A 22,430-nucleotide genomic window follows, 5' to 3' on the forward strand; every position below is an offset into this window, starting at 1 on the left:
TTTGCCGATCCAACTACGGACAAAACACCTCGAAGTCTTACTCCATAACTTTGAGGGAACCATAGCCTGACAAAGGGTTTAATCCTTTTCCTCTCAATGACAGATTTGAGAACGGATTCAAACTTCTCCTAGAATAGTTTTCGGTGATACTTATTCATATTATTTCAAAAAAAAAATCATACGCACCCTTTCAAAAAAGTCAAAAAAAGAAGAGCGCTAGGGAGCCCCAAATCCTAATAATCTCTTCGACTCTACGATGTCTCCGGCATAAATACAAGGAGGATGTATACCAATATTTTTTACTTTTATTTTTAATTTGAAGGCGAATTAAAACAAGAAATAACCAATCTGAAACTAAGCGAGAGAACGAGACCCCAACAACATCTCTTTTAGCACGTGAAAAAAATGCTATAGAAGGCACATCCGAATATAATTCAAAGCAAGACTCTTGACCAAAAGCTAAATTGGTTTAGCTATCATCTATTGAATTAGCCTCTTTGTAAATATGGGCAATAGAGACCATCCTATTCGAACTCGAAAGGTAACTAATAAGGAAAAAATACCAAATTACACACCTTATATTCTTATATTTTCAATTATTTCCTATCATTTGTAAAAAATTTAAAAATTCCTTTTCTGATACATAGGAATGATGTTAATACATCGCAATTTGATACATAAGTCTTTTTCATGATATATCGCTAGTTGATACAAACCAAACACAAAATGTATTAGTAAAACATAAGTTTTACTGTTGTTTTTGTTGTGTTCATAATATATTAGGTGTTATAAGCTGATTTATAAATTTTATTGATATTACAATGTTTGGTTTGTATCAACTAGCGATGTATCATGAAAAAGACTTACGTATCAAATTGCGATGTATCAGCGTCATTCGTATGTATCAGAAATCTGAAAAAAGAGGGAATTCGAATAATTACCAAAAAAGCTGGGATAAATTATAATTGAGTTTTTTCACTATAAAATTTAAGTAAAATACCAGCTACTTGGAACTGGGCTAGGATGACCCAATCTATACGATTTGTTAGATTTGGGCCTTTCGGACACTGTCCATAGCGATGACTTTCGTATGGGGAAATGTCATAAACAACCACTATAATAAACTTAATTATGCTTTTTAGCTATAGTTTACATATTTACGGGTTGTAGCTATAGTTTAAGTTATCTTGTTTGTATAGTTCATGAGTTTTTATAATTCGCGGATAATTAAACTATTTTTGTATAAACTCGAAATAACGTATTTATACAAATACAAACATCTTAACTTTAAATAGTTATACAAATTATATTATACAAAATTACTATACAAAATTTGAATTATACAAACGTGCGAATTAGACAAACTCGAACCACAATAAACGCTAAATGTTAGTGGCGAATTGTAAAATAACTAAATTATAATTATGTTAACTAATTAACTTGTATATGTTTGCTTGTTCACGTAATTTTCCCTTTTCACAATAGGGATATTTTGAGATGCAATTTAAATTTAATCCACACTTTTGACATTTGTAAGAAAATATCATCCATTTATTTTTATTTATCCAGTATTAACATGCCACACCCCTTAAGGAATAGTAAATAAAATAACAATTTTACGCTATCATCCTTTAAATATAATAAATTTAATATTTTAGGAAAAGATTATTCTTGGCAGAAACTGTCTACTCTTAGCTGGTCCTAGATTTGAATGATTATGATATTATCCTTTGAATATAATAAATTCATTAAGCTATTGTTTGGCCTCAAATTTCCAAATATTTTTGACAGGTTATTTTTGTATGAAGTTTTGGTAAAGTTTCACCATGCATTTGACCACAAATTTTCTCAAAAATATTTGATTGTTTCAAAAAAATATTATTTTGTACCCATAATATCTAAAAATTATTAAAAATACCTATAGCTTTGTATTATCATTTTATAATAAACATGCTCTGTTAAAAAAAATTATAACATAATTGATAACAGTCAACAAAAATAAAATTACTGTATGGGCAAGAATAATACATTAATCGCATTAAAAATAAACTGTAGAAATGAATAGTTTGGTTATTTATTAATAGATAAAGATGTTATTTAATGATTTTGGTTGGCCACTTTAATAGAGTAAGTTGGTAGATAAAAATTACTCCCTCTGTTCCTTTTACTTGTCAATTTTTGACTTGACACACATATTAAGAAATTAATTATTGATATGGTGAGTTTACCATTTTACCCTTATTAATCACTAAAGCCATAATTCAAATTTCAAAATATTTTGATATCAAAGATATTAACTCTCTCAATAAATTGAGGGTATAATAGGTAAAAAAAGATTGTATTTTCTTGATTTGACAAATTTGACAAGTAAAAAGGAAAGTCAAATTAGGAAATTTTTGACAAGTAAAAAGAAACGGAGGGAGTAGTTGAAATTAATAAATGATGAGCATTTTTATAAAATATAAAAGTTTTGGGTAATTTTTAAATTTATAAAACTTTCCAAGTTCCTAAATTTTAATTTTTTCTAGAACTTAGGAATTTGGGATATTTGTCAATTAATGAAAAATTGTATAGTCAAACACTAATTCTCAAAAAAAAATTAAGTTTTTGAATTTGTAAGTTTTTTTCAAAAACTATCTGGCCAAACGGCACCTAACTTTATGATTTATTCAACCTATACTTATTCCACGGGGACTTATCTCACAAACTCTATTGGTTATTGGCATTACAATTTTTTTGTACATGTAAAGCTTAATATAATATCTTTTTTTATTTTTTTCTATTTCACTGATGATGCCTTTTTTTTAAAAATGATTTTAAAGCAATAAAAGAAAATATCTCAGAATGGTTACTTTCAAATCATAACAAATCAAAGAGACTTCATCTTGTTATATTCAACATATTTGTTTGGTTGAATTACTTCCAACATATCGGATTCTCGTGATTTTTTTGTTGACTCGAATTATAAATTATTCAAAAGGTTGTAAATTATTGATTTCTATTGCAATAACACATATTTTGTTTTGTCCGTAAATAACATGTTTAATTTTTCGCAACATATACAATAACATGAACAAGAAATGAATATCAATTCCTTGTTGTCCATCCCAACAAAGAAAGTATGGTTCCAATCACTTTAACATTCCTCTTCTTGTTAAAACTTAGTACACTTACCTTTTCTTCACCATTCTTAAAACTAGTTGACAATTCAATGGAATATGTTGGTGTAGACGCGGTAATACTCTTGACTTGTTCCCTCCAAGATACAACAGCCCAACAACGTTGTACAACTCAAGCAACTCCAAATTAGTTGAAGAGTCTAAAACTCCACCACAAGAACACCTTCCTTCAACATATAATTACTCTCCATTGTATAGTGAATATAGTTGAAAACTTATAATATTTTCTTGTCTCAACTCTCTCTTTCACTACTACACACTATAATATTTTTCCACATTTAACATATTTCATCTCATCTTATTAGACATATACTTCAGAAAGAAAAAACACCACTATTTATAGGTGAGAAATTCTTCCTTGTCTTAAATAGGAATAAATTGGATAATAACGTAGGTAAATGAATGAATAAATTATGTCTTGAAAACTACATATGTTACAAGGAATAATAAGATAGAACATGACTTAATGGTTACATAAGTTACACCAAAAATAATTGACCATATTCATGTCAATTTATATCCACCAAAATATGCGCTTAATATTTTATTTTAATAATAAAATGCATATAGACCAACCGAATGTTATAATGCATAGGTAAAAATAAACTTAAAATAACTTTGAAAGCATCTTTCATCTTTTTATGATAACCATAAATTAAGATAAAAACATATCCTATTTAAGGGGAGTATTGGTCAAAAAGTTCTAGCGAGGCACATCTTTTATGAATTCAAGCTTCAAAAAAATTATTATTAAGAAAGAAAAAAAGTGAGGAGGCATTCAATCTTTACATCCTAGAGATGTGGAAAAGCAAAACTAAAACGTGTCAAAAGTTATAATCCAACTTAAGTTAGAAATATAGCTTTATGGTTTATAATTGTACCTATATAGAATTTTGTAACTTACACTACAATTATTTGTTGTTTGTTGGCATAGTGGAATAGACCAATACGATAATCTACGTCAATATTCGATAGCTCTAATACGTCATTTAATAATTATTTTCTGTCTATTTACTCTACCTATTCATATTAAATAATATTTTTATTTTAATTAAAATAAGTGATATAAAAGGATAGTACTTTTTTCATTTGTACAATTAACGATAAAGATAAAATAAAAAAATTAATATATTTTTTTCTCGATATGTTAAAATTGACATATAAAAATGAATTGAAGAAGTTATACTTTTTCATTCAAATTTAACTCTCTTTAGATGTATAAATTTTTATGTGACTCAAAAACCATATTAAATGGGGGAGTATTTAATTAGGTTTACACTTTTTACTTTTCAATAAATATATTAAAAGGTGCACCCAAACTAAAAGTTAATCATTTAATATGAATTTGAGAGATTTAAGGATCGGCAATACTAATGTTTATAACTATTTTAAATTAATATAGATTGTGATAATATGATTAAGATCACTTTACTCTTAACAAGAAATGTCATGTCCAAGCATTAAATTAAATATGAAAAAAAATAATTCAAAGCATCGTTCCTAAAAATAAACCTTTTAATAAATGCACTTAAATTAATTAAAATGGTCCAAATTGTGTTGGAAACTTTGCTCCTAAAATTGGAGTCTCCAATATAAAAAGTTGAATTAGAGCCCGTTTGGATTGGCTTTAAGTTGGTCAAAACCAACTTAAAACCCCTTTTCAGCTTTTGGACTTGTTTGCCTAATGCTAACTTTAAGCCAGAAAGTTCTTAAAGTCAGTCAAAAATGAAAAGTTAGGATTCCTAACTTTTTTTTTCTAAGTGCTTAAAGTCATTTTCTTTGACCATGAAATTACTTTTATATCCCTTATATTTTAACTAAATTCCCAAACTACCCCTTTTATTCTTTTAACCATAAAATTCACATAATTTTCCTCATTTAAGCACTTTTATCCAAACACTCAACTGCTTATTTATAAAAATAACTTTCAGCACTTTAAAGTTCTAAAAGCAGTTCATACATAAAAATTACTTTTTTTAAGCTCATCCAAACTGGCTTTAGATTTCAAATCTTGTTCTAAAAATAAGTTTTATATGCATAAATTTATACGAGTTGGACTTCAATACTAACACCAAACATGAATAGAAAACAACAGCAACAACAAAAAAAAATTAAACTATTTTCTACACAATCAGAGAGGCCACCTGAATTGAGAATGGAGTAGAGAAATTTTAGTACTCACTACTTGACTAGTTGCCAATACTATGTAGTTCACACATCATTAGCTTCCAATTTTTCCGGCTCAACCGAATCATCAAATTCGTCAACCTAAAAGGTATTCTTCTCATTCAGTCCTAACTTGAAGAAAAGTGTAATCTTTTTTCTTGCCCCATTATGTTGAAATTCCATTTTAGGTTAATTTGGTGTAATTTTAACCATTGATTGACCCTATAAAACAAAGGGTGTTTGTTGGTGATTTTTTTTTGAGTTCTTGTTTGTTTCTCTCTTTGGTAATTTCGTTCTCTTGGGCTTCCCTAGGCTATTAGCCCTATAAAGTCTGTCTTTTTTGGGGCTGTTGATGTCTATTTGTAAGACATTGTTTAAAATTAATCCATTCTCGTTGTTGTTGATGTGGTTCTAATGACTTGTTCAAAGTTAATGATGATTATTTGAGGGTTATACCTTCTGATGTAAAACTTATTTGTGATTCACACCTATTTCTTCTGCCACTGCTCTCAGTAAAGTGATTTAGGTGAATCATAAGCAGATGTCTAGTTGATCCTCTTTTCTGTTCATTGGCTAATTGTCACTGATTTAGTGTCACTCGGAATCTACGTGTTGCTTCATTTGCTTTTTATTGTCATATTATTCTTGCAATCCTGCTTTGATTACCCTTTTTTTAGCTGGGGGTCTAGCAAAATCAGCCTCTCTACCCTACAAAGATAGGGGTAAGGTACGAAGGTATGCATACATCTTAACTTCCCAGATTCCACTTGTGGGATTACACTGGGTATGTTGTTGTGGTTGTTGTTGTTATTCTCCATAAATGTTAATCAATTGAGTGGAACGATGTACTGGAAGTATTTTAGTGTCAAAATCAAATGATTCACTTGAAGATTGTGCTTCAATTAGTAGAAGAACAAGCGCAGCACCTATTGCAACTATTTCAAGATAATTTTAAGGTGTTTGTTTTTCTGAAGTTCTTTTGGAATCTTGCGATTTTTTTTTATTTTTTTTTTTGAAATCAGTAATTATGTATTATATCAGGGATCAAAACAGTACTTGCGTAGTACTGAAACCATATTTACAATAGAGCTCTAGTGTTTTCCCTCTTTAGCTATAAAGAATCTAGAACATCTACGATAGACACAATATCATTAGAGTAAATCTAATTACACCAAAAACATAGCAGTAAGATGAAGTCCAACTTGATCTTATGTACATCATTCTCTAAGCTCTCAAAACATCTGGAATTCCTCTCCTTCCAGATTATCCACCAGATACGAGCTGGACAATTTTCCTAAATTGTGTTTCTTGAAATCTTCTGAAAAGCTATTTTTGAATGAAGTGTTTTAGGGGTGTCCTCCCACTAACAAAATCTTCAAAAACCAACTATCCAGAAATATTTAGGTTTTGCATGTTCTGCCACTAACAAATCTTCAAAAACCAACTATCCAGAAACATTTAGGCTTTGCATGTTTTAAAAGAACGATTAATCAGGAAACTTCTTTCAAAAATCATCCCAAAAAACCTTATCAAAAGATGTTACCCGAACAACTAATTTCTGTAATGAAAACATTAGCTAATTGATGAAATTAGTAATTAGAGCATCAAATCAACATTTAAAGTGTTTGTATCTGTTGATGGATGAATTCAATATACTAATGAATTCTAACTCAGCATTTTTAGAAGATACAACTTTGTGGTGAAGGAATGAGCTGTTCTTTTGGAAAATAGTAAGGAGCTATTTTTTGATTTTATGCGAAGCGGATGTATGCCTTCTGTTTACTCTATGGATGCTAAAAAATTCTGCTAGTTGCTAAAACAGGACGGGGACTTTGGGAAGTAACTTGTTTTTGATCCACACCTATTTGACTATTTCTTCTGTCACTGCTCTGTGAAGTGATTTAGGTGCGCCACTTTATTATCCATGTCATAAGCATCTGTCTAGGTGCCCCCTTTTTGTTTTTTGGCTAAGCAAAAGTTTTTCTTAATTGACTAACTGCCATTGATTGATGGTAAATACTTACCTGCATCGGGTGTTTGTACTTAAATAAACAATTAACCTTAAGAATTAGCAAATTAAAGTGAAAATGCATATCACTTAACTGTGTCTAAGTGTTAAAAAGTGCATATGCACTCATTGGGGTTACATTCATTGGTTTGGTGTAAACACTCATTGGGGTTAAGTTTTTACCCTGATTTAATGCCTCTCAGAAGATTTTAATTGCGATATATATTAGGGGTTATCCATAAATGTTGATCCATTGAGTGGCACAGTGGGACTGGAAGTAAATAAGTGTCAACATCAAATGAGTCACTTGAATATTGTGCCTCAATTAGTAGAAGGACAAGCGTAACACCTATTGCAACCAATAAAGAAAGTTTTAAGGTGTTTGTGAAAATTTCTTTAGAATCTTGTGAAGAAATTTTCCAAAAATGTGTTTCTTTTGGAATCTCCGGAAAAGCTATTTTTTGATCAAGTGGTTTAGTGTTCTCCACTCACAAATCTTCAAAACCAACTATCCAAACACATTTTCTTTTTGCATGGTTTTAAAGAAAGGATTTTTCAGAAAACTTCTTTCAAAAGTTATCCGAACAACTCTTATAAAGCTCTGCAATGAAAACATTAGCTAATTGATGAAGTTTGTAATTAGAGCATCTCTTTTCAACCAACATTTAATATGTTTGCTTCTGTTGATGGGTGAGTTCAGTATAGTAATGAATTCTTATGCAGCATTTTTAGAACATACAACTTTGGTGGTGAAGAAATGAGCAGTTCTTATGGAAAATAGTAAAGAGCAACCGTTGAATGTATATGCAAAGAAGAGGTGTGCCTTCTGTTAGTCTATGGATGCTAAAAAGTTTTGCTACTTGGTGGCTTATTGTTACATTTGTCCCCTTTGCTATGAATCAGGTGGACCAGCAAAAATCCTCTAAAAGAGTCTTGTTCGGACCTGTCTGAGGCGTAACATCTTTTCCGATCTCATTACCAAAAAATGAGTGTTATGGTAAGTCACGTGCTTCCTTTCATGGTAACTGTGTAATTTGATATAATGAACCATTTCATTTGCTTTCTTCATTGTTTGCACTGATATGTGCTTCTTTTCTTCATTTTCTGACGATAATTGGTCCCCTAGTTTTCAATTTATGTGCTACAGTTCTTGACACAGTAAATTACTGCATTTAACTTTTCAATTAAATTACTTTATTTTCTGGCACAATTTTAGTGGTCAACATCAACCACTCGACCTTGATTGCATGATGACGTTGTGCAATGGGAAAAATAATTGCAATAGCTAAATGGTGATGTGAAAGATCAGCCATCCTTAAACTTTCTGTTTGTGGTTGAATTTCCCTCTCAGAGAGGTCGAATGGCCATTCCCGCCCCTTGAGCATTACCTAATAAATGACTATTGCTCATACTTGCATAAATATTGACCAGCATATCTGGAACTGTTCTCTTAACACAAATTATAGTAGCATCATTTAAAGAAAAACAAAACTCTGAGTGCTCTTATCTGAACTACATCCTTCTTGGTCAGTAAACCACAGTGATACTTTCTATCTCTTGGGTTGTCTCATTTGGATGAATGCCTTCTTTGTTACTATGCAGAAGCAACGTATACCATCCAGCTTCCCTTGCAATGAAGAACTTGAGGTGGACAAGATCAGCAACTTACCAGCACAGATTGTTGACAAAATCTTGTCTCATTTGTCACTTATGGATGCTGTGAGGACAAGTGTCTTGTCAAGTAAATGGAGACATAAATGGGTTACTCTTCCAAACCTTGTATTTGACAATCAATCTCTTTTGATCTCATCCCAAGACCAAACCTTCATTAAAAATAAGATAGTAAACATTGTTGATCATGTTCTCTTACTTCATTCTGGTCCCATACACAAGTTCAAGCTTTCTCATCGGGATCTTCAAGGGGTGTGTGATATTGATAGATGGATTCTCTTTCTATCAAGGGGTTCTGTGAAGGAATTTGTTCTTGAAATATGGAAAGGACATCGATACAAACTCCATTCTTCAATATATCTTTGTCAAAAGTTGATCCACTTGGAGCTTTTTAATTGTCTTCTAAAACCTCCTCTCACATTCAGTGGTTTTAAAAGCTTGAAAAGCCTCGATCTTCAGCACATCACTATGGAGCAGGATGCATTTGAGCATCTCGTATCTAGCTGCCATTTACTTGAGCGGCTTACACTGATGAATTTTGAGGGTTTCTCTGATCTTAAAATCCATGCACCAAATCTCCTCTTCTTTGACGTTGGAGGCGTCTTTGAAGACATCAATTTCATGGACACATCCAATCTTGCCATCGTTTCCATTGGGTTATATGTAAATCCTGGATTTGACAAAAATCTTACTCTAGGCAGTGCTGGAAATTTGGTCAAGTTTTTTGCTCATTTGCCTCGTCTTCAAAGGCTCGAAGTACAGAGCTTTTTCTTGAAGGTATTCTTCGTGCTATGATTGTAGATTTCCAGAGAGTTCATGGCAACTTCTCTTCCCAAGCATTTGTTTCCCATAAAACTTTAGCATAAAAAGATGTTTGTCAATCACAAGTATGGATCTGGATCTTTTACTTTGTGGTGTTTGGTTGTCTAACACAGTGCAATATCATTAGGGCTAAATCGTCTGACACTGCCATGTTAAAATGACTTGTGTCCTATGGTGCAAATCATATTTTATTATGAGTCTCCAACTTTCACTGCCCATTAGTAGTCACAAGTCCTTATTTGAAACAATTGTAATCACCCTTTGTTATCTACTATTTCAAAATACACCATCATCACATCTTTCCACTACTTTCTACCACTGTCATTGGTTTCACTGGAAAATTGTTAGGAATGGGTTTCTCTTGAAAAGATTTCCCCCTGGTTGTATAATATATCTTGTGCTCAACCTAACAGTCTTACTGTATTTATTTTTTTAACAACAATGTTAAAAAAAAATTAATGGATGCCTTTGCCAAGTTTATCTCCCTGTCAATCTTTGGAGGAAATGTATTACATTGCATATTCTGTTCATTACAAATGCTAATCATTGTTATTTCTGCAGTATCTGGCTGATGGTAAAGTGCCAGGAAGACTACCTACGCCTTGTGACGAGCTTAGTTTTCTTTCGATACGCATAAATTTCAACCATTTTGATGAGTGTCTGGCAGCACTTTGCCTTCTCAGAAGTTCTCCTAACCTACAAGAGCTTGAGATGCTGGTGAGTTTCAAATATCACTTGAGTTTCATTAGGATCAATCATAAACTGGCTTCAACATTCTTTACTGCATGGATAATATTCATGTTGTTAAGAAATGGACCTTGGGCTTAACTCAACCCCAAAAGCTAGCTCAAGAGGTGAGGATTGTCCAAGCCATAGTAACGAGACCATCCAACCCTTAAATGGTCGATGTGAGACTCTTCACACGTGTACCCAACCTATTTTGCAGCATGTAAACTTTTCACAGCATCTGCTGAACTGTTTCTCTAAGTTTTGTACATTCATGCCATTGTCATTTTGTAGGCACGCACTGAAGAACAAAGTACTTCAAGAACAGTTTACAATGTTACAGAAGAGAATTACCAGAATTGTATGTTCAATCAATTGAGGCATGTTAAGATTGCTGGTATATCTGGGCTTAAACAAGAGCTGAATTTCATCAATTTTCTGCTTACAAATTCACCTGTTCTTGAAAGGATGACAGTCAAGCCAGCTTCAGTTGACGGTGCATGGGAGATGCTAAAAGAGTTGCTTCGCTTCAGGAGAGCTTCGGTACAAGCTGAAATTGTTTACGTTGACCCTTAATTGATAGAATATCTAAGCTGGGGAGCCTGAGGTCTAGTAAGATCTAGGGGTGTTTACTATGGAATTTGACTATATTAGTTTAGCATCTAGTGTAGAAACTGAGCTAGATTGTCTGATGAAACTGATGTTAAATGAAAGCACCAATGTGATTGGCAGTCTTAAAATTGTACTTGTTCTGTTGATACAGAGACGACTTCAGAGGGTGGCGGAGCTCTCTTTGTTCTTCTGTAATGCCAAACCCCATTATCGTGTCTTGTGCTCATGTTGGAAATGTTGTCAAACTTGTGTTACTATTGTCTTGGAGAAGGTAGTTGAATTAATGTTTCTTTGTATTGATTTCTTACATTCTTGTACATGGATTTATTGTATGTGTAGTTGAATGCATATCTTGTCCTTATGCTCTGGAAGTGGAAAAGTTAGAAAAAGGAAGGGAAGAGAAATATCAGTAGAGGCGGGCGTTCGGTTCTTGAATAAAAGCTTCGATGTACCAAATAAAAGTATAGTGGAACAAGATTGACCATAACCAATATTAATCATTGTTACAGATAAAAGACTTGTGAATTAAGCATTAGGAGTAATTTCAAACATTTTGGAGCTGTTTATTAGACTTATTTATAATGATCGTGTATATAAAACTTTTAAACAACAATCCATTTAGCAAAGCTCATGTCCTTTATATTCATCAAATGAAATCGTTTAGGAGGTCGAAGGCATCAAATATCCAAGTTTAAGGGGGATTAATTAGTGCTAATAATATTTTAAATGTACATCAAATAAACAAAGCTAATTTGAGAAAAAATAATGTTTTATGTCAATATATTTACTTTAGTTTGAACTAAAACATGATAAAAACTTTTGTATACATGGTGTTTACATCAAATCAATAAATGCATAACGTGTTGAACATATGCCATTATCACTTAATCATGGTATTTAGGAGTTGTTTGGTAGCTGGTTAGAGTTACGTAGGTTTAATGTTACAGGAGCATCTACATATTATTTTATGCCGATATTAATTATGCAAGACTTACTTAATAATGTATTAGTTATTTCATTTTCTATCCTATATAAAATAACACATAATTTTTTTCATAACTTATACATATATGAATTATGCGGATTTCTAAATTATTGACCAATTATAATAGTAATTTTATACGTGAATAAGTTACCTCATAATCATCTACTCATGCAGAATCCATTACTGGCATAACTCACCTTCAAATCATTTACCAAACGATCCCTTAATACATATTCACTTCATTTATCCTTTGTGATTTCTGTATATGTAATTTCGCTCAACCAAACAGTCCTTTACCCATCTCCTTTACATTATCCACTACTCTGCTTCCTCCGACCCTTCACTCTTCACCGAAGATACAGAGAAATGGCGATTTCCGTCGCTTCTCTCACTTCGTCTTTCGCTTCTCTTTCATTCTCTTCTCAGATTTCTCAAAAACCCCATGCCTTATCCCTCGTGCATTCAAAGCAATTCTCCTTCTCTCTCACTTCCAAAATCCCTATGCTCGTCGTGTCAGCTTCCGTCGCCGAAGCACCGGCGCCAGAGGAACTGGAAACGAGAGACGACCTATTGAAGCTCGTGAAAAGTAGACTTCCTGGAGGTTTCGCTGCACAGCCTATTTTTGGAACTGGTAGACGTAAAAGCGCCAGTGCTCGTGTTGTCCTTCAGGAAGGTTCTGGAAAAATCATCATCAATTATCGTGATGCTAAGGTGTCTCTCTACATCACTCTTCCTTTCTTTAATTGCACTTACTGTATGCTTTGCATATTTTTAAATTGGTTATTCAGATTGCCAAGTACAATTGCAGAAAGTAGGATTGCATTGTTGTTGTTACCATTAAATTAGGTCTTGTGATAACATTGTTTTCCAGGATTTTTATGTAGTCTCAGTTGAGATTCCTGTGTCTTTGAATTTAGTTCCCGTTTGTCCATAGATTTTGAAGTTGAAACTGGAAAAAATTGAGTTTTTGAAGTTGTGATTTTTGGACATGCATTTTATTTGGGAAAAAATTGAAGTTTTGTGAGTGAAAGTCCCCAAAGCCCCAAAATTGGTCTGAGCCAGTTTTTGGGAACTTGAATATCTATCTGATCAAGTTTCATGGCCAAACATATATTTGAAGATAATTTTCAAAATCTACTCCCAAATCTATGGCCAAATGCTAGGTAAGTGTGAGATTTAGAAAACCTAATGTGCCTTCATTCATAAAGTGATTAGTATTTGATGAAATGGTCCAATTAGAGCTGAATGCTTGCAGAAGCTTCATATAGCCAATCCCAACTAGTTTGCCATGAAGCTATTCGGCGCTTGTGGGGAATTATCTGTCATTAGGAAAAAAATGATAAGAAAACATAAAAGATTATTGCAAATGGTAATTTTAAAAAGGTTTCAGTGGTCTCTAACATCTGCATTAGTTAATATGATGCTCAGTTTCATACATGACACAGGTAGCCAATTGGTTTGCCTGGTTTGATCATGATTCTCATGTGTCTTATTTAGAAGTTGCTGGTTGCTGAATTGGTCACTTTAAATCAATGCAGATAGCAAGCTTTAGGAAGGCTTATAGTACTTCATAATGTTCTGTGTGAAAATTCATATATCAAGGGACAACTCTGTTATAATGTATAGAGATCGTAAAGTAGGAAATCTGTCCTTGAAAAGCAAATAGAACATAGAAGCAGGAAGCATAACTGATACCTTTGAGTTTCTTGGGAAATGCATGCATAAACTATTTTTGCGGATCATTGGTGCATGTAACAGAAGCATGAGAAGAACACAACTTCTCCATTTCAAGTTTCGTAAATAAAAGCATGGCCGTAGTTGAATAATCAAATTAAGTAGGATGTGCTAAGTATAAAAAAGTAAGTTGTGTTTAGCAGACTTGAAAACTCTTGGTATCCAAAAGGGGTGTGAAATTTGCACTTTTATGATGTTGCTATGTGAATAAAGTGTTTTTAATATTTATTTTTTATGAGGAACCACAAAATAAGTGTTTTTAATATTATTGAGTTCTCTAATTTTGTACACTCGAGATCCTATGAAGCAAGTCATCAACATTCTGATTAACAACTGCCTGCTTCTTTTTTTTATGCATTCTTTTTATTCATTGCTTTGTTGCTTTTGACTATATGTGACTTGACATGTGTCATGATTTGCAGGAATATCTTCAAGGAAATCCATTATGGATTCAATATGTCAGAACTCCACTGGCCACTTTAGGATATGACGCTACCTATGATATTTTTGTCAAGGTGGAAGGTGGTGGTCTTTCTGGGCAGGCTCAAGCAATCTCCCTTGGCATTGCTCGTGCACTCCTAAAGGTTAGCGAGAGCCATAGAAAACCATTGAGGGAGGAGGGTCTGCTAACTAGAGATGCCAGAGTTGTAGAGCGGAAGAAAGTTGGTCTCAAGAAGGCTCGCAAGCGTCCACAATTTTCCAAGCGTTAAGGTTACACTCCGAATTCTTTTTTCCTTTTTCTCTGTGGGGGATAGTCACATATGCGAGAGCTTCTTATGCAATTTACTCACATTTTCTTTGCTTTCCCTTTCTAGGTTGGTACTTACTCACTGTGGCAGCATTTGGTAGAAAGGTATGTAAAATCATCAAACACTATTGCTGTAGTGAGTTAAAGATAGATTAAGCAAAAATTGATAATGAGGATTTACATATGCGTTGACCAGAGATGATGCTTAAATTTTTTTTTCAAATTTATTTGCTTCTTATTAAGAGGTTTTCTTGTGTATTTATACGTAATTGAGTGATCAAACCATGAAAATCATGGGCATTATGGATTTCTCAACGCACTTCTTTTTTTTGCTTTGCAAATAAACGAAGGATGTAAACCAAAATCTGTGTTTGTAATCCTTTTTCTACTTTTGGTTTGCAGATTTGGTGGTTTATTGCCCCAGATTGGGGATAGAGCGTATCAATGATCTGCTTTGACTGTTGAAATCAGGAAATGTTTCAGATTTATGACGCAACTGCTTCTTGTAAATTTTGTTTCAGTCCCAACTCAGAATTATAATTTGTTCTGTTGAAGGTATTTTTTGAGTTTAGTTTCTTGTAACTGGTCTAAGTTTCAATTCACATGGTAAACGTACACTGCGATGGTCGACGGTTTAACATAATTCTGGAGATCTTTTGTGCCTATTAAGCTTTTAACCCTGGAGTGAAATGGGTCCATCTGGAGTTAGAATGGTTATTGAACATTCATATAGTTGATCAGAAGTAGCTACAGACTGAGGTCTATTAATTGTTAATTAATCTCGTCTTGGTTATACAAAAAACAAAAAGTGGAGAAAGAAAAATAAGCTAAGCCTATATGAAATACACTCACTTTTGACCATTTATCGATATCATGTTGTAATTCGAGCGTGAAATATGCCAAATCTTTTGTCCATATCAATTACAGGTATAAATGTCAAGTTTGACAAGAGGGGTTTGCACTTACCTTCCATTTGGTGATAATTTGTGCCAAAAAAGGGAATCCTTCGTCCACTCGTTAAAAGCAACCAAATACTTGCTTGTTAATTGAGTAATATCCAACTCACATAAGGAGGTGAATGCTTTTAGTCCAAATCCATTTTGGCCGTAACTTAGGTACAATAGTAGTGCTACTATCTACAAATTTGAGAAAAATAGCAAATGAAGACAAGGTTCCAACTCAAGTCGTTTTTACTTCCCAAACTTTCATGTCACCATAATAATAATAATAATAACAATAATAATATGATTAACATTCCTCCAAAAATAATAAAAGATTTCCATAGTGAATAAATAAAAGAGGAAGGCAAGAATTAGTTGTTGTGTCATATGGTTAAGCACCTTTTCTTCTACTTTCTTTCTTTATCCTCCACACTATTTACGGTCCACCTTCACTCTAATTTAATTGTTTTTTTATGGCTAATCAATGACCTAGGAGTTCCACTAAACAAAGAACCTATATAAGGCCAACAATATCACAACAATCAAAATCACTATGCTTTTTTCTCTTTAATAAACAACAATTCAACACCTTAATAACAGCACAAAAAAAAAAGACAAAGACTGTCTCTCGTTGGAGGGGTTACTTGCTTTCCCCTCCAAAAATTCGTCATCAACATTTCCATTGGTGACGAATTAAAAAAAAATAAAAATCCCCTTTACCAAGTTTCCATTTTTCTGCAACTTTGACATTTTTGGGATTGCCATAAATATGGTAATTGATGACATGTATGGCAGTAGTGATGAAGAATACGGGGATTATTATGATCGTGACCCTGAACCTGAATCTGATGATGATTTATCTTGTGGCAAAACTCCTTCATGCAGGGTATAGTACTTTGTGTAAAATTTGATGATCAAGTCAAGTTATTGAGTTCTGCTCCCTCCATTTCAATTTGTTTGTCCTACTTTCCTTTTTAGTCAATTTCAAAAAGAATATCTCTCTTTTTATTGACAATTTTTTTATTCTAACTTTCCACATATCATATTTAATATCACAAGATTAAAAGATATTTTGGTATATTCTACCTTTCTTTAGTTCAAGATAACATGATTTATAAGTCTTGTTTATTTTCTTAAACCCCGTCAAGTCAAAACCATACAAACAAATTGAAATGAAAGGAGTAATAGTTTAACTTCAAACTTCACATTTTACCATTAATGAAATGATTTATAGCTTCAAAAAATTCTACTACTTATTTTAGACCACAAGTTTTAAAGGTCTTTTTTTTCTCTTGAACTCCCTAACGGGTCAAACAACTTCACATATATTGGGACAAAGGAGTAGTTTTTTTGTTGATTAAGTTGTACGGTAGGTTTGCACTATTGGGTGAGCTTTTTTAGTTAGTTTAGAAATTTGTATGTCATTACAAAATGGAGAAGAAGGCATATTAAAGTCTAAAGATTCATATAGGTGACGCCAACTAGTTTGGATTGTTCTTGTTGTTTCTCTGTTGAATGATGAAGAACTACTAAGGTTATCCGATTTGTTACTTGTGAATATATTATGAACTTCTGGTAAAATGGCTTCGACTCCCTCTATGTTAGTCATAGAAACAAGGCAAGTTCTGTTACACTTTACAAAAAAACACTTATATGATGGCTTGGAGAGTCTTGGATGCAAATACTAATTGAGGAAAACAGAGAAAGCAAATTGATCTTTCAGTTATATGATATTTGGTATTTAATGTGCTGAGAGTTGTGTGTTGTATTGTGTCTTTTAAATGTGATAATTTAGTCGTCCTTTTTGGATTTTGCAGGTAATAAGAAAAGAGTCCCTTTTAGCAGCACAGGTTAGCACATTTTTTTGTCCCGATTTCTCCGTTTTCAATTTTTTTTTTCTAGTGTCAGAGATGTGAAGCATTTATATAAAATTTTGTAGAAAGAAGATTTACAGAGAGTAGTAGACTTGCTTTCTCTGAAGGAACATCATGCACGAACCTTGCTTATTCATTATGAATGGGATGTCGATAAAGTCTTTGCAATTTTTGTTGAAAGAGGGAAAGAAAAGTTGTATGCAGAAGCTGGTATAACACTAGAAGAGAAAGATGACAATCCTTCCTCCGACCCCTCAGCTGAATTTACCTGTGAAATCTGCTTTGAAGATTTCCCTGATGACCAAACGACGTTGATGGAGTGCAATCATAGGTTTTGCAATGATTGTGAGCATCTTCCATCCCCACTTTTCATTTCTCGTCTCTTAAAGTTAGATAGCTAGATTCATTTTGATAGAATTTCTTATTGTTCTCAGTTTTATTAGTCCTGTCACTCCTATTTATGGATGATGTAGCCTAAAAGTTGTTTTTTGTCATTGTCTTATCTAGGTTGGACCGAGTATTTCATAGTAAAGATAAATGATGGTAAGAGTAGAGACGTGTAACATGCATGGCTCAAAAGTGCAAAGCGATCTGTGATGAAGGAAAGATTAGGGATCTAGTCACTGCAAAGGATCCTAATTTGGCGGAGAAGTTTGATCGTTTTATCGTAGAATCATATATCGAGGGTAATAAGAGGGTTAAATGGTGCCCTAGTGTTCCTCATTGTGGAAATGCAATTCGTGTTGAGGATGACGAGTACTGTGAAGTGGAATGTGCATGTGGTAAACAGTTCTGTTTTAATTGCTTGTACGAACTGCACTCACCTTGTTCGTGTGTTATGTGGGACCTTTGGCTGAAGAAGTGCGACGATGAAGCACCAACCGTCACTTGGCTGTCAGAGAAAACCAAGCATTGTCCAAAATGTCATAAAATTGTGGAGAAGGATGGAGGATGCAACCTGGTACAGTGTATATGTGGACAGCCATTTTGGTAAGACTTGTGAAGTAGAGTTTTTTTCGACTTGTAATATGCAGCTCTAGCCGTAAAATTTCCATGTCTATATACTATGGCAATCTTGTAACTGTTAACTTCCATCATTTCTTTAGACTGGACTGGCTCCTCCGCTGGCTTTGCCCCTATTTATTTTGTTGGTTTTTGCCTCACCGTTAGTTTTTAAGTCCAATTATGTTAAATTTGGACCAAAAGGTGCTCCAAAATTAGCAAACTTAAAGATGTTCAAGGTTATATTTGAACGACCAAAATAGACCTATTCTCATAGATAAAGAACAATTTTGGCTAAAGACTCATCCATATATCTTTCACTACTTTCCTCTTTACTGTTGCTTATCATATTAACATTTCTGCAAATGATTTGTTTTGTTCTTCGTAGTTGGCTCTGTGGTGAAGCTACTGGACTTGAACACACATGGAATAGTATATCAGGTCATACTTGTGGCAGATACAAAGAAAGCCATTTGAAAAGTGAGGATACTGTAGAGGACTATTGGCGTCTTACTCACTATTATCGTCGTTATAAGGCTCATATTGATTCATTGAAGATCGAAGCATCTGAATCGAAGCAAATAATACTTGATAAAGTCCGTACCCTTGAAGCAAAGGAATTCCAATTAAAAGATTTCAGCTGGGCAATGAGTGGATTTTATAGACTCGCCTTATCAAGGCGAGTTGTCGCCTGTTCCTATCCATTTGCATACTACTATTTTGGAGATCTTTTTGCGAATGAAATAACAAAAGAAGAAAGGGAAATAAAGCAGAACCTTTTTGAGGACCAACAGCAGCAACTTGAAACAAATATCGAAAGACTTTCAATGTTCTTGGAAGAGCCATTTCCTAACTATGATGAAGATAAGCTTGTTGAGACAAGAATGACGATTATTACTCTCTCCACAGTAACTGATCACCTCTGCAAAAACTTGTGTGTGTAAATTACATCTATAATTTGCAGCAGCGCCAAGTATATATCTTATTGTCAAGTAGAACTCATTGCTCAATTTGGATTATTTTCAGGTACGAATGCATTGACAACGATTTGCTAGTTCCTCTGCAGCAAGCAACTCATACGATAGTTCGTTATAGATCCAACGGTGTGAAGATACAATCTTGAACTATAGGTGCAGAACGTAACAATTACACGTCAATCAATTGTATTTTTAGTTTGTAAGTCATATGACAATTTCCAGGAAATTTTACTTCCTTGGAGAAACAGATTTGAGAACTTGGTTTGGTGGGGATGTGCCAGGCCTGGGCTGTAGTGCAACGCCCAGGCTACGCGTGAAGATCCAAGTAGCAAGCTACTTTGATGGGCCTTCCCCTTAAATTTAAGTTAATATCGTGTGGACCAATAATCCACATATCAGATATTAAACTGATAAGAACAGATACTACCCTTGATCTTAGCCAAAAGGCCGAGGAAGGTATGTTAAAATAAGTAAACGGGCTTTGCATTTTATATCTTCTCTCAGCTGTCGACTTCTTTACTTGTTTCGATGTGGGACTGTGATTACTGCAATAGTTCCTCCAAGAAAGATAGCAAATGCAGAGTAAGCCTAAATACTTTTAATCAACTATACAAAGTGTAGAATGTACTATGCACCAATACTTTCTTTTTCTATAAAGGAAAATCTAACGAGTTGAAAACTTAAATTAGGAATAGAAGTGCTCTTCATATTACAACAGTATATTCAATATAATCTCAAAAGTGGGGAACTGTTCTTTGTGTACTCTCTAATTAATTTCAATTAAAACTTTAAAAACATAAGTATCAAGAGCTCATCTTTAGTGATGCAATTGTGTAAATCTTAAGAATAACATCTAATAATCCTTGAGTTAATAGTAATTTGTTTTTTTTTTTTGGTTTTGGTTAAATGGGAGTACCATCTTTGTCCCCCTGAAGGAATAGGAAAGGTTCAAATATCTAGTGTTTAAGAACAAGCACAGTATTCAAATAGTGAGAATTAAAATATCTAATTCTGAATGAGATTTCAAATATTAAGTAGGCATTTGGATATGAATTGAGTGACACTTGAAATAAAAGATATTTGAAGTTAAGTTGAAATCGAGTAGTTGGAAGTAATGTTGAATGAATTAATATCTTCCATTTTGAGGCATAATTTGTGTTTTTGAGATTTATATTTGTTCCGAGTTCGCTCTAAAATTACAGTTATCCTTATCATCATATCATGTCACAAGTCTTTTATCCATTTTCATTAAACAACGGCGGATGAACAAATCCAATTAAAAAATCATATCAAACAAGTAATTAGATCCAAAATAGTGACATTTATCACGTGGAGGTGTCACTCCACCACTATGTTATATTCCATTCTCGCTCCATTTTTCAAATTTAGAATGAAAAATCGACACAAATAACTATTTGAAAGGAAAAAAGAGAACTTGAAAAAAAAGAGCAAACAAAGGGTCTGTTTGGAAAGCCACATGATAATTGAAATTGATGAAATTACTAGGGTAGTAATTACTAACCTAGTAATTACATAGTCTAGTAATTACAATGACCTGTTTGTTTGCCATAGTGTAATTCCAGTGTAATTACAATTGTTTTGTTTGGTTGCACAAGTATAATTACAAGATTATATTAAATTCTAAAAATAATAGTTAATTTTCTAAATTTAAAATTTATATTAGACAAATAAGGATCTTTATAAATGATATTAAATTAAATATTAATTAATAAACATATGTTCTTCACTAATATTATAAAAAAATAATTTATTTATATTTTTTAAATTAGTATATTTTAAATAATTTAATCAAATAAACTAAAAGTATAAGATTTTTATGAACATCAAGAAATGTATGTTTGACAAAAATGTTAATATTATTATAATGTCATAAAATTATTAAAACATTTGACAAAAAAATAATCTATCAAGTTTAACTAAAAAATAAATATTTTTCAATGTGAAATATTAAGTCAATAATACTAAAACAAATGAAATTGAAAATATGGCATAAATCTTAAATTCAAAACAAAAAATTTAACATAATGCTCTTATATTAAATTTTAATACAACGTACATAAATATGATTTTAAAAATTAGAATACTAACAAAATTATTTTTAAAAAGAAATAGAATAATAAATAATATGAAAAATTGCATGGAATGAAAAAATAAAGGTTGAGAATGAGAATGAAATAAAATATAAATTAAAAAAATAAAAAATATATATTTAGAAAATATTAGAATAATAAAAATATTTTTTAAAAAAATAGTAGAAATAAAAAATAAATTAAAATAAAAAATATATAAATATAAATAAAAGAAGAATTTTAAAAAGCTATGTAATTACATGATGTAATTACACCAATTCATTACCCTTTCTTGGAAATTGAAGAGTGTAATTACTCCCCTTTAATTACACTCAATTTCTCTCTTACCAAGTAGTTATTTGGTCTACCAAACATGCCAAAAAATATAATTACATCCAATTACACCAAATCGCAATTACATTGTGACTTTCCAAATACGCTCAAACAGATCTCTAACCAAGGGGGATCGGGGAGTAACATTTTATCTTCAATATTTTCTTAATTATCAATGATGAGGCAGTAACATTTTTTTAAGGAAAAGGCTCAAATATGTCATCGAATTTTGAGAAAATGTTTATTTATGTCATCCGTTAAAACTTTCGCTTATTTATGCCCTTTTCGTCTGAGAAAAGGCTCGTCCATGTCATTATTTGTAAACTAAAAATATTTTTTATTTTGCAAAACTATTTTGTACACGTGGTCAATTATGATTCAGTCACGTCATTAACTAAATTATTATTTAAAATAAAAAATATTCAAATATGCTATCGAACTTTGAGAAAAGGCTCATTTATTTCATCCGTTAAAAGTTTGGTTCATCTATGCCATTTCAGTTAACAAATAATGGTATGAATGGACCTTTTCTCAAATAAAAATGACATAAGTAAGCCAAAAT

The 22,430-nt window shown here is 32.4% G+C and overlaps 2 protein-coding genes, 1 non-coding gene and 1 pseudogene across 5 annotated transcripts; 3 read left to right on the top strand and 1 right to left on the bottom strand.

Annotated features, from left to right (window-relative positions):
- Window positions 1-5,236: 5,236 nt before the first annotated feature.
- LOC129904505 (F-box/FBD/LRR-repeat protein At1g13570-like) lies at window positions 5,237-11,501 on the top strand. Of its 3 annotated transcripts, none has more exons than XM_055980071.1 (6): window positions 5,237-5,454; window positions 8,077-8,170; window positions 8,257-8,350; window positions 8,956-9,801; window positions 10,408-10,563; window positions 10,867-11,501. In XM_055980071.1, the coding sequence occupies exons 3-6, from the start codon at window positions 8,339-8,341 to the stop codon at window positions 11,146-11,148; spliced, it is 1,296 nt and encodes a 431-aa protein (XP_055836046.1). In that variant the 5' UTR covers window positions 5,237-5,454; window positions 8,077-8,170; window positions 8,257-8,338; the 3' UTR covers window positions 11,149-11,501. The 3 variants fall into 3 exon arrangements, with proteins under 3 accessions (XP_055836046.1, XP_055836048.1, XP_055836047.1); XM_055980072.1 differs by lacking the exon at window positions 5,237-5,454 and adding an exon at window positions 5,590-6,301; XM_055980073.1 differs by lacking the exon at window positions 8,077-8,170.
- Window positions 11,502-12,443: 942 nt separating this feature from the next.
- On the top strand, window positions 12,444-15,316 carry LOC129904506 (30S ribosomal protein S9, chloroplastic). The gene is made up of 4 exons (XM_055980074.1): window positions 12,444-12,880; window positions 14,326-14,614; window positions 14,719-14,756; window positions 15,054-15,316. The coding sequence occupies exons 1-2, from the start codon at window positions 12,536-12,538 to the stop codon at window positions 14,611-14,613; spliced, it is 633 nt and encodes a 210-aa protein (XP_055836049.1). The 5' UTR covers window positions 12,444-12,535; the 3' UTR covers window position 14,614; window positions 14,719-14,756; window positions 15,054-15,316.
- Window positions 15,317-16,080: 764 nt separating this feature from the next.
- Window positions 16,081-19,591, top strand: LOC129902387 (probable E3 ubiquitin-protein ligase ARI2; annotated as a pseudogene).
- Window positions 19,592-19,714: 123 nt separating this feature from the next.
- On the bottom strand, window positions 19,715-19,905 carry LOC129904806 (U2 spliceosomal RNA). The gene has a single exon (XR_008770486.1). It is a non-coding gene; the product is annotated as a U2 spliceosomal RNA (small nuclear RNA).
- Window positions 19,906-22,430: the final 2,525 nt, after the last annotated feature.

Source organism: Solanum dulcamara, chromosome 9, assembly GCF_947179165.1.
Source record: "Solanum dulcamara chromosome 9, daSolDulc1.2, whole genome shotgun sequence".
Lineage (NCBI taxonomy): Eukaryota > Viridiplantae > Streptophyta > Magnoliopsida > Solanales > Solanaceae > Solanum > Solanum dulcamara.